This window comes from Xyrauchen texanus, chromosome 23, assembly GCF_025860055.1.
Source record: "Xyrauchen texanus isolate HMW12.3.18 chromosome 23, RBS_HiC_50CHRs, whole genome shotgun sequence".
Lineage (NCBI taxonomy): Eukaryota > Metazoa > Chordata > Actinopteri > Cypriniformes > Catostomidae > Xyrauchen > Xyrauchen texanus.
This window is the reverse complement of record NC_068298.1, coordinates 43,707,156-43,720,332: the sequence shown is the minus strand read 5'-3', so window position 1 is coordinate 43,720,332 and position 13,177 is coordinate 43,707,156. Positions and strand designations below refer to the sequence as shown.

At 38.2% G+C, this 13,177-nt stretch overlaps 1 protein-coding gene across 3 annotated transcripts in view; it reads right to left on the bottom strand.

Annotated features, from left to right (window-relative positions):
* The window catches only part of LOC127617071 (rho guanine nucleotide exchange factor 9-like), a 144,943-nt gene that overhangs the window by 12,227 nt on the left and 119,539 nt on the right, over positions 1-13,177 (bottom strand). For all 3 annotated transcript variants that reach the window (XM_052088948.1, XM_052088949.1, XM_052088950.1), the window contains one exon: positions 13,038-13,106. In XM_052088948.1, the coding sequence (XP_051944908.1) occupies positions 13,038-13,106 (69 nt within the window). The remainder of the gene's footprint in view (positions 1-13,037; positions 13,107-13,177) is intronic.

Genomic DNA, 13,177 nt, shown 5'->3' with positions numbered 1-13,177 from the left:
CATTCTTATTTGCATATTTGCGGTGTCAATAACAATGATTGGATGAATGCAGGTTGCAATGGACATGCAACCTCTCATTGGAGCTGTTCTGCCCTTCTGTGGAAATGTCGCCATGTAAATCAGCTCTGGTTGTCTTTCTTCTTCTGAAATATGTCACAAAAACACCTCACTTAATCAGCATTGCCATGGAAGCCTTGATTGTTTCCATGGTAACAATAATCATTCCAGCTTGCTACAAGTGGCATTTGATCGCCATTGGCTATATCGATCTCACTCTTTTTTGTGTTAGTCACTCGATTTTTTTAAGTCCTGTTACTTGCCACTCTCTCCCTTTTCCCTAGTATACCCTGTATCATGTTCTGTGTATTGGTTACCAGTCTGCGCTCTGTGCGCCAGGATTGTGGTTATCATCCTGCCTGTTTCCTCGCCTTCTTTGACAATTCTTCCAAGTTCCCCTCAGCGATACCTCACTGCACCGGAACTGCTTCGCATATGACAGAAGCCAACAAACATACTACTCTCTCTCTGGATTCCTTGAGGATCTACATTGACTTACCACTACGCACACAAGCCTACAAACACATCCTTTTTCATGCTGCAGTTGGTGCCGGGGATCCATTGAAGATTTACCAACTTAGCTGAGTTTGTTAAATAAATCTGATCATTGTCCCCACACTTGGATATTTTGTATGGGCTGAAATATGTGCCACCAGAAACTGAATTTGAACCATTTATATTTGAATGGCTAAACTTGAATAATTGCATTGAAAAACTGAATTTGAATCACATAATTTGAAATTGTATTGTTTAATTAAAATTGAATTTATTCAAAAACTGAATCTGAATTGTATCATTTGAAATTGAATTTATTCGTTTGGAACTGAAGTCCAATAAAATTGATCCTCACTGAAAATTAAACTCTCTATATACACTCACCTAAAGGATTATTAGGAACACCATACTAATACTGTGTTTGACCCCCTTTCGCCTTCAGAACTGCCTTAATTCTACGTGGCATTGATTCAACAAGGTGCTGAAAGCATTCTTTAGAAATGTTGGCCCATATTGATAGGATAGCATCTTGCAATTGATGGAGATTTGTGGGATGCACAACCAGGGAACGAAGCTCCCATTCCACCACATCCCAAAGATGCTCTATTGGGTTGAGATCTGGTGACTGTGGGGGCCATTTTAGTACAGTGAACTCATTGTCATGTTCAAGAAACCAATTTGAAATGATTCGAGCTTTGTGACATGGTGCATTATCCTGCTGGAAGTAGCCATCAGAGGATGGGTACATGGTGGCCATAAAGGGATGGACATGGTCAGAAACAATGCTCAGGTAGGCCGTGGCATTTCAACGATGCCCAATTGGCACTAAGGGGCCTAAAGTGTGCCAAGAAAACATCCCCCACACCATTATACCACCACCACCAGCCTGCACAGTGGTAACAAGGCATGATGGATCCATGTTCTCATTCTGTTTACGCCAAATTCTGACTCTACCATCTGAATGTCTCAACAGAAATCGAGACTTATCAGACCAGGCAACATTTTTCCAGTCTTCAACTGTCCAATTTTGGTGAGCTCTTGCAAATTGTAGCCTCTTTTTCCTATTTGTAGTGGAGATGAGTGGTACCCAGTGGGGTCTTCTGCTGTTGTAGCCCATCCGCCTCAAGGTTGTGCGTGTTGTGGCTTCACAAATGCTTTGCTGCATACCTCGGTTGTAACGAGTGTTTATTTCAGGCAAAGTTGCTCTTCAATCAGCTTGAATCAGTTGGCCCATTCTCCTCTGACCTCTAGCATCAACAAGGCATTTTCACCCACAGGACTGCCGCATACTGGATGTTTTTCCCTTTTCACACCATTCTTTGTAAACCCTAGAAATGGTTGTGCGTGAAAATCCCAGTAACTGAGCAGATTGTGAAATACTCATACCGGCCCGTCTGGCACCAACAACCATGCCACGCTCAAAATTGCTTAAATCACCTTTCTTTCCCATTCTGACATTCAGTTTGGAGTTCAGGAGATTGTCTTGACCAGGACCACACCCCTAAGTGCATTGAAGCAACTGCCATGTGATTGGTTGATTAGATAATTGCATTAATGAGAAATTGAACAGGTGTTCCTAATAATCCTTTAGGTGAGTGTATCTTCACATTCACTTCTCACAATTCAGATTCAGTTCTCAAATTCAATTTCAAGTTACTGAGACAGACATCCGGGTAGTTGGAGGATGAAGGAAGACAATCGAGCGCAGATCAATAGATAGCGTTCATTGGCGCACAGGACTCCTCTTGGGCCAATCAGCACCAATGTTTTGGAGCACAGTACATTACCCGCCATGAAACTATGGAATTACAATTGTGTCAATAATAATGAATGTAACTTTATAAAACTGAACGTAACTTTTTCAGAAACTATCAAAAATATTCCATTACAAAAGAAGAAAAACACAATTAAAATGAAAAAAATGAACTCCGTCGCACGAATTTAACAGGCTCTTCAAATATGCTTCATTTTTTGTTAATGTTTTTCAAAGATTCGTTTTCGCAAATCGTGGATTCTGAATACATTGCCACAGATTTCGCTTACGCTTCGCAGTTTTTCGTTTGCTTTTTGAGACAAACCTCTCGTGGGGGTGGGCTTAACAGTGATCTACTCTGATTGGATAGTGAGCTTTTGATGGACAGGTGCTCTCTGACCCGGATGTACAGACTTATCTTGTGATGTTTCTTCTTTTGTAATGGAATATTTTTGATAGTTTCTGAAAAAGTTACGTTCAGTTTTATAAAGTTACGTTCAGTATTTATAAAGTTACATTCATTATTATTGACACAATCGTAATTCCATAGTTTCATGGCGGGTAACGTACTGTGCTCCAAAACATTGGTGCTGATTGGCCCAAGAGGAGTCCTGTGCTCAATGAACGCTATCTATCGATCTGCGCTCGATTGCTCTTCCTTCATCCTCCAACTACCCGGATGTCTGTCTCAGTAACTTGAAACTGAATTTGAGAACTGAATCTGAATTGTGAGAAGTGAATGTGAAGACATATAGAGAGTTTAATTTTCAGTGAGGATCAAATTTTATTGGACTTCAGTTCCAAACGAATAAATTCAATTTCAAATGATACAGTTTTTGAATAAATTCAATTTTAATTAAACAATACAATTTCAAATTATGTGATTCAAATTCAGTTTTCAATGCAGTTATTCAAGTTTAGCCATTCAAATTCAAATATAAATGGTTCAGATTCAGTTTCTGGTGGCACATATTTCAGCCCATAATTTTGTCTCATCCTTCCTAACAGAACAATCAAGCCAGAATGGATCCAGCGGAGCAGACAGACCTGCAGGCTGTGCTCGCTCAACAGGGAGTGTTTCTGGGTTGCCAGCTGGACCAGATCTCCGCTTCCAACCGCGCCATTGAAATGATGGGTTCAACAAATCCCACAACTCCGTCAGCCTCCTGATTCTGACTCCACTGCTGAGGTTTCTTCACTAGCCCCAGCGGTTCTCCCTAGTGCTGAATGTGCCGAGTCAATTCTCAACCTCCTTACTGAGGTGAGGCGGGGTCCTGTCGCACATTCCTCATGCAGTGTTCACTCTGTTTCTCGCTGCAGCCCTCAAATTACTCCACAGAGGTAGCTTAGGTCGCCTTCTTTATCACGCTCCTTACCGGGTGGGAAACTGCTGTATGAGATAGTCGCCACCCTTGCTGCTTGACGTTCCAGGAGTTTTCGGCTGAGCTTCTTTGAGTTTTTAAAAGGACCTGTATGTTGACAAGAAGCTTCTAGGATTCTGTCCGGTTTGACTCAGGGTAACTGCTCTGTTGTGGACTATGCTATCAAGTTCCGTACTCTCGCTGTGTCTGGCGAATGGAATTAATTTTTTTGCAATTTTATTTACTATATTAAATTGTGTGATATATCAGCATTGTATTGGCCTATCAGATACACTGCTTTCTGGATATTGATATCGGCATCAGCCATTAAAAAAAAACATATTGGTCAACTACTACTCCTTTGTAAATTATTTGTTAATTTATGTACATTAGCTTTCATAATAAATGCCCTAATATACACAATTGTGTCTTTAATACAGAAATGTTGTTGAATAATACTAGCTGCATTTTAATGTAATTGTGATAATGTAACACAGATAATTAATACCCAATGTTTAGTAGATCAACACCTATTCCAGTGCCCAAATTCATGTTATACTGATTCTTAACATAGGAAGCTAGGGAACAAGATGAAATGCACTGGTAAATAAATAAATAAAAAAACTCCAGTATTAGCTAGCCGATCTTTATCACCAATTATTAAGGCTTTCTGGAATACTCGATTTCAGAGATTCCGACATTCAGTGGTCTGAACAGTATGGAAAATACTAATAAAAACAAAAAGGAGTGATTTACAAATTCCATTCACCCTGTTCAATATAGAAAGCATTACTACAACACATTATTTGATGTTCAACCCTGTGATTTTTTTTTTACTCATTTCAAATGATTTCAACACACTCCAAAAAGGTTGGGACAGATCAATTTAGGACTAATAACAATTTGACGAGTTGAAATAACAAGGCAATGTGAAACAGGAGTTAAACAGGCAATAGTGTCATAGTATATAAGGAGCCTGCAAAAACAGCCTAGTCCTTCAAGAGCATTAATGGGTTGATGATTGCAAATTTGCCAACAGATGCTTCAGCAAATAATCCAGAACTTTGCTAATGTTCCCCAAAGACAAAATGGAAGGATTTTGGGCATTTAACCCTCTACAGTGCACAATATAGTTCAAAGACTCAAGGAATCTGGTCAAACCTGGGTGTGTAAAGGGAAAGACCAAAAACCACTTCTGAATGCACGTGATCTCCGATCCCTCAAACGTCACTGTCTTAAAAACATAATTCATCTGTAATGGATATCATGAACATGGGCTTGGAATTACTTTAAACCTTTGTTAGACTACACCACTCTCTGCTGCATCCTCAGATACAAGTTAAGGCTTTACTATGCAAAGGAGAAGCCATACATCATCACTGTCCAGACGCGCTGCCGACTTCTTTGGTCTCAGTCTCATCTTAGATGGAATGTAGAACAGTGGAACTGTGTTTTTTGGTCTGACGAGTCCAGATTTCAAATAGCTTTTGGAAAACACAGCTGTAGTGTCATCTGGGCCAAAGAGAAAAAGGGACATCCGAGCTGTTATCAGTGTCAGGTAGGGCTGAACGTAAATCAAAATTGAATCGCATTAGCTAAATCGCAAAATGCTGTGATGTGGATGCAATATGAAAAATATGCAGCGAGTCTGTCCCTGAGCAAAAGCATGACTGCCCTCTATGTGTGGCAGTCTTACTAACCAATTGAGTGAGCACACCTCCGTTCTCTCCAATCAGCACTGCCCTAGCCAACTGCGTAAACGCCTACCATTAAAAAACATTCAGGAAAGCACGGTGGAGTGGGATTATGGCATCAGCAGAGTCAGAGTGATCATTAGGCAAATTAATACCAAAGAAAACAGCACTTCAGTGATATGGGATTATTTCGACTTCGAAGTGACAGACACCGAACAAAAAAAGGTAATTTGCAAGAGCTGTCGAGGAATTGTTGCCACAACATGTGGGACTACAACAAAACTCCACCAGCACTTGAAAAAGCATCACAGGTGGCTATTTGAGGAGTATGTTGCTAAAAAGTTGACTGAAAGTAAGTGACACTGTCTAGTAGCAAGCAACAGCAATGTAAAATTTCAGAGTTGTTTGCAGCTGTTACCCATATGAAAAGACCTCACGAAGGCACCAGGAGATAACTAACGCCATAAGCCACTACCTCACTAAAGACAAAGTGCCTTTTAATGTAGTGACCAAAGAGGGGTTTAAAAACCTCATCCAACGCTGGATAAGATATATAAAATTCCCTCTTGCACATATTTTAGCCGAGTTGCAACCCCACAGCTGTACATTGAATGTAGGAATAAAGTTGAGACGGAATTGACACACGTGGAATATTGCGCCACAACAACGGACTTGTGGTCAAGCAGGATGACCGAACTGTATCTTAGTCTCACTGTGCACTTTATCAATGATGATTTCAAGCTAAAGACTCGCTGTCTGCTGTTGAGGAAAATTTATATATTTATATTTATATATATCGATTCAATCATGTGTTTCTCTCCTCTGGTATTTTCCTATTCACCTGGCAGGAACACAGACACACACAGTAAAACAGATGGTCAGGAAAAAGCCTTTTTAACTCTTGACAGAGGGATTATTTAGCCATAAATAAAGCCTTTTGTTTCACGGGGGCACTGTCTTCAGGAAAAGATAGCGTTTATATAGCCTTTTGATGACCTCACAGATGTAAGGACAGTAAAACCCAGGGGGCTTAGAAGAGCCATTTGTATTTCTAAAACCAGCTAAATCTGGTTTTACTGGGATGAGTGGAAAATTACAGAAGAAGGGACTTTGAGGACGGGGGGGTTTAAATAGGCCATGTGTTTTTTGTGTGAGTTAGGTCTTGTTCCTATTGCAAGGTAGCTGTCGTGATATTTTTGTGAACAAACCTCTTTTAAAAGAATAAACTCTCTTTTAAAATATAATTTGGATCCTGATGGCTCTTATCTTGTGATGCCATTTGTTTAATTATTGTTTTGCCACAACACTGCAAACAGCATACTTCCCTGTAGACCACACGGGACAGAATATTACCCATGGACTAAGGGAGTGTTTATCCAGTTGGCATCTGAACAAAGAGGGACAGACATGCATAACCACTGATAATGCAGCAAATGTTGACAAAGATGCAAGACAAAGACTTCAGTGTTTTGGCCAGAGGCTGGATCTTGCCATTCGTAAGTAGGCCTCTCCCTATGGGTGTGTAGTTAGTTGCAATATGCTTGTTTATTATTAAGTGTTGCTTTTGTCTTTTTGATGTTATTGTTTGAATATAATCACTTTGAGATGAATTGTTTGTATAACTTAATTACCTGCTTTATTATTTATATTTCACTTATTGTTAATTGCATTTCTTTCTGTGAAGCTTTTAATTATTGTTGTTGTTAAATTCATTAAGTCTGGAAAATGCAAAACTGTTCCATACACAATATTTTGGTTCATGTTTTTTTTTTTCTCCAGAAAATGCTTTGAAGGATGATGCAAGGGTAATTCCGGCAACAGAACTTTGTAAGCAGCTGGTTGGCCATTTCTCACACAGCTGGAAAAAGAAAATGCACTGAGTGAGGCACAAAAACATTTGAATATGCCAGAGTATTTCTTAATCACAGAGTGTCCAACAAGATGGGGCTATAGACAGAAGATGATTGAGAGTATCTTGGAGCAGAGCCAGGCCAGGTCTCAGGAATCATATGACAGCGTATCCTACCTGAAGCCAGTCCTGCATCTCCTGAATACAGCAACCCTGGATGAAAAGGATGATAACACCGACCTGACGAAGGCCATAAAGTCAAGGGCCCTTGGCTATATGGAGGACAAATATATTGCCCCAGCCACACAGGGGCTTCTTGATGTAGATTCATTTCTTGATCCACGATTCAAAATGCACAACATACAACAAGAGATTATTCCAGAAATCAGAGCATGAGTCAAGTTCAAAATGGAACAGGAGGCACAAAAGGTAACTTGTTTTGATTTTATGTACGTCGATATGCAACAGCAAAAGGATATGATAAAAAAATATGAGAGAAAATAACATAAAATAGCAGCAGATGACAACATTAAAGTAGCTCTAAATTACACTACATACAATATGTTATAATAGTTTGTTATTATAATACATGAAATCTAAGCCATTTTGTTTTTTACATTGACAGGCAATTTTTAAATGCTAACATAAAAACCATCAACATCCACAGTGAAGAAGGGCAAGCGGTCACTGGGCAGCTTCTTCAAGAGAACCGTTGTGCCCCCTGCTTCCTCTGTGCAGTTGGAGGACACAATGGAAGCTGAGCTAAATAGCTACCTCATGACTCCTGCTATTGATGGAGAGCAAGATCCCTTGGCTTGGTGGAAGGTACAAAGGTTAACTTTCCAAGGCTTAGCAAATTGGCTTGCAAATACCTACGTTTACCAGCCACAAGTTCCCCATCAAAGAGACTCTTTACTGCTGGTGGAAACGTTGTGACATGTGAACGCTCATGTTTGAAACCGGCAAAGGTAGACATGTTAGTGTTTTTGGCCAGAAATTGTAAATACTTTACTCAAAAAGCAAGTGATTGTAAGATTTCAGTTGGAGTCAAGAATTCTTCTGCAATTTATTTTGTAATGCCACTTACTAGCAGCCTTTACGGTGTGAAGAAAAAGTTAAGTTCAAAGTATTTGTACTTGAATGTGTGCTGTGCAATATTTTAAATGCAGGTTATCAGTCCTGACAGTTTTAGTTGATAGTGACTATATTGTATGTAGAATTTGTGATCATTATTTTGTGTTTTGTTAATATAAGCCACACCTACCTTATTTCAAAGTCAGAAGAGCTTGTTTACAGAAAGGTAAGGTAATTGTATTTGTTCTTACTGTAAATTGTTTGCACTAGAGAAAAGTGAGACAGTTTAATTACTGGATATTTAAAAAGAAATTGTAATAAATGTTGGAATCAGTTAATATCTTTTCAGTTCTTTTTCTTGAATTAGAATGCATTCTGCAGGCAGCACTGACTGCATTTTAGCAGCAGGAAGCTAACCATCTATTGGATAGAAAGGCACACTGCATCTGCTAGACTAAAAGGTAGTGGAGGAGACTATAGAGTCTATAAAGCCATGTTGTACACTAATTTAGAGTGTCTGCTGCACACTATTCAGAATATTGAGCTGAAGCTTGACTTTACAAAATTAAAATCACAAAATAAATCGGAATCGCAATATCTGTCAGAAAAATTTTATATTTTCCCCAAATCACACAGCCCTAGTATCGAAAAGAAAGTGTCTGTAAGGGCCACGGATGTGTCAGTGCTCATGGCATGGGTAACTCGCACATCTGTGAGGGCACCATTAAAGCAGACGTATTTGTAAAACTTTTGGCGCAACATATATTGCCATCCGGCACCGTCTTTTGTGTCCCTGAATTTTCCAGAAGGACAACTTCAAACCACAAACTGCCCAGATTATAAATGCATGGCTGTGTAAGCAGAGAGTGAGGGTGCTAGATTGGCCTGCCTGCAGTCTTGACCATCTTCAATTGAGAATGTGTAGCACATTATGAAGCACATCATAGGGTAACGAAGACTCCATGCAATTGTGCAGCCAAATACCTACATAATGGATAAATGGGGGAAATTCCACATTCTAAACTTAACCAACTTGTGTCTTCAGATCCCAAATGCTTAATAAGTGATATTAGCAGAAATGGTGATGTTACACAGTGGTATACACTTCACTGATTTGAAATGAGTGCATATTTTCCACAAAAACTAAATAAATAAATTCACAAGGTAAACCAAATAATCCGTTGTTGTAGTGCTTTCAATATAGCAGTGTGAATACAATTTACAAATTACTCCTTTTTATGGCGTTGAAAGTTGGACAAAACAGCACAAGCGCAAAAACACAGCGCGCAAGTGAATTTCAACAGTGTGAGCACCATGACACAGCTGGCACGTAAAATATAAACCTGCAGAACTTGCAAATCACAAACTCGAGCACAAAAAATATGATTGTGCACACAAATTAACAAGTCCCACACACGTGCGAGTTCTTTTCTGCACACGCACGAGTTCTTTTCTGCACACAAGTCGGTTTTGACACTCAGGGGCGGGCCCAATCCTTTGTTAACAAATGCTATTGGCTGCTGACCAAATACTGTATTGATTGGCTGCATCGCTTCGAATCTCTCGTGATTGGCAAAAAAATACAAAACTCTCTTAGTGGAGAAATAAGAAATATACATCAATTGGAACAAGACAATTATTGTCAGGGTAAATGAAAGAAAAGCGTCCCCTACACAATACTGAACAACAAAATGTCTCGAGATCAAAAGGCTTGAGAAACAATTCAAATATTAAAGACATTTTTTTAATAAAAGCAGCCTTTAGACGTAGCAAACAAGTGGATATTTATCAAAACAATTGTCTGGATATATCACTACACATCTTTCTTGCAATTTTACTAGACTTTACTATTTTACAATTTGTAATCGTTCATAAACCTTGAAAAAGAAGGCTTCGTATAACTCCACTTACTATAATGAATTATATTTACCCATGAGGACAATCATATTAACCAAATCAGATAGGGATGAATCTACATTATCCATATAAAAGAGAATTTTTGATAAGTCAAACATCAGGATGTCATCAATCTTAAATGACAGCCAATTATGTAAATCAGACCAGAACCTTTTGCCCATTGGACATACAAATAACAAGTGTTCCAGAGTCTCATCAGCTGCCTTACAAAATACACAGGGATCTACTTCAAATGTAAACCTCTTTCAAAGTAAGTCAGCAACTAGATATATTTTATAAATTATTTTAAAGTGAGTCTCTTTGACTTCAGGGGAAATGGGCCATTTGATGAATTTGAAATGTGGTTTATCTATGGACAAGGCATTCATATTTGGAATTTGTACACACAATCCTCTATTATAATCCAAAAACATTTTGTTATATAAATACATTTGTTATTACATTTTCTGTAATGTAAATTACATTAATTAATTACTAGATTTGGTAAGGTTGGTGAAAGTCTTATTCTCACATACATCAATGTGTTATATATAACAGTATTGATTTACACATTTTATTATATTCTCTATAAGTGCGGTTAAGATTATACTTGAGCAAAAATGCAAAATGTCCCAAAAAGTTACCATTATCATCTAATTTATCATTCACAAACACAATAACCTTCTCATACCAATCACTTTTAAACAATGATTTCATATTAATTGTATTGAACCTGTTATTCCATAAGGTGGATCAATGGGCAGAAAAGTTGTGGGTAAATATAATTTTACAGTATTGGAGAAGTTGTTTGTGGAAGTTTGATAATTTAATAGGAATCTTAGATACCTCAAATCACATTTAAAAGAAATTCAGGCCCACCTATTTTATTAAATAGAAATCTAGGAGATCGATCACATAGAGTAAGTATGATTTCAACCATTTACATGTAAATGCCCCAAAAACTTATTAAAAGTCCAAGGCGTTAATACCACCCTTATCATTCTCTTTCACTTTCCTAATATAATGGGTTTTATTTTTACAAAGGAGGGAACTGGTAAGATTGGGAATCGGATGATGGCAGACAGTACAGAGGTTACGGTTTCTTTCTAAATTCCTCATTAATTTCTTTTAGCTGTAAGATGTTTTGTGCATTTATATATATATATATATATATATATATATATATATATATATATATGTGTGTGTGTGTGTGTGTGTGTGTGTGTGTGTTTCTGTCTTTGATAATAACTGAAAATAGGTGGAAATATAGAACGCAGCAAGGCGTTTAGTGAACCTGTTTAGAGGTACCCTATCTATCCATATCTATCCATCTAACGTTAATGTTGAAGGGAACGTTAGTGTTTCACAAAATGGTAAGTGTAGATAGCTAGATGCCAGATAGTTCCCAGCTTGTTTATGTGGTACTGCAAGGGCCATCCACTACTCATCAGCCTCTACATGAATTCATTATATAGATGAAATGCAGGCTCAGAGAGGAAGCCAGTCAGGCCCTGGGACCCTTGGGGCTGGGAAAGCAGAGCAGGTGCAGCAGAATAAGGCCAGGTTAGGAAATCAAGTGTACATAAAATATAATATTATGATAGGAATGCCTCTCTGAAATGTTTGATTCTGATTTCTCCGTTACAACATTATATGACCGATAATGATCATCGTCAGTAACAAGGCTTTATAATGACGCGCATCCGGACCTTCTTTCATGTCTCTTATCACACTTCAGATGGACGTGCTCTTGTTTTATTCAAAAGCAGCTAGTGTCATCTTGCCTCTCATATATATATATATATATGTATATGTGTGTGTGTGTGTGTGTGTATGCACCAAACATCTTACAGCTACAAGAAATTGAGGAATTTAGAAAGAAACCATAACCTCTTTACTGTCTGCATCATCTTTCCTACTTTCTGTCCGTTCTCGTCCAACAACAGCCAATCACGAGAGATTCGAAGAGATGCAGCCAATCAATACATTATTTGGTCAGCAGCCAATAGCATTTGTTAACTGGAAGGATTGGGCCCCGCCCCTGAGTGTCAAAACTGACTTGTGTGCATAAAAGAACTCGCATGCGTGTGGGACTTGTTAATTTGTGTGCACAATCATATGTTTTGTGCTCGAGTTTGTGATTTGCAAGTTCTGCAGGTTTAAAATTTTACGTGCAAGCTGTGTCATGGTGCTCACACTGTTGAAATTCACTTGTGCGCTGTGTTTTTGCGCTTGTGCTGTTTTGTCCAACTTTCAACGCCATACCTTTTTGTTTTTATTAGCATTTCTCATACTGTCCCAACATTTTTGGAATTTGGGTTGTAATGTCAAATCAATGTTTCATATCCATTTATTTATTTATGGAGTTGAAATAATTTTATTGTAAAAATGTAGAGATTGTTGAGTGATACGAGAGAACAGAAGCACATAACATATGTAGGAAAGATGACTCGAAATACTCAAATGACCATTCAAATTTCACTTTGTGTGTCAATACATATACAGATAATATACAGATGTGTGGTCATTACTCAGAAATATTTGACAGCAGAATGCCACAATTGACCAGTCAGAACCAAGTATTTCAGAGCCATGTAATAAAACTAAAGATCTGGCAACAAAAAGAAAAATTGTGATTATTATGCAAAGAGTAGCGCTATGGTCATGATATAATTTGGATATAGTGTCACTTGTTTGAAATAGTTACTCTCCAACACTGGTGAATTCCAAACAGAAACACATCTCCACAGGTCTGATATTGTCTATTATAAGCTTATTTTTTTTAAACAATGACGAGACAGATGTAAGAAATATAGGAAACATTTTTTAATTCACCTGGTATCGCTTTGTTGCCTCACCTTTCTGTTTGGTCACTTTACGTACGGTCAAGGCAGCTTGTCGTTTCTGATATTCAGAAATTTCAAAACCTTAAAACAACAAACAAATCAGAAGATATGAAGCAGCTGCCATTTAGGACACATTGCAAGACTTTTGCAGA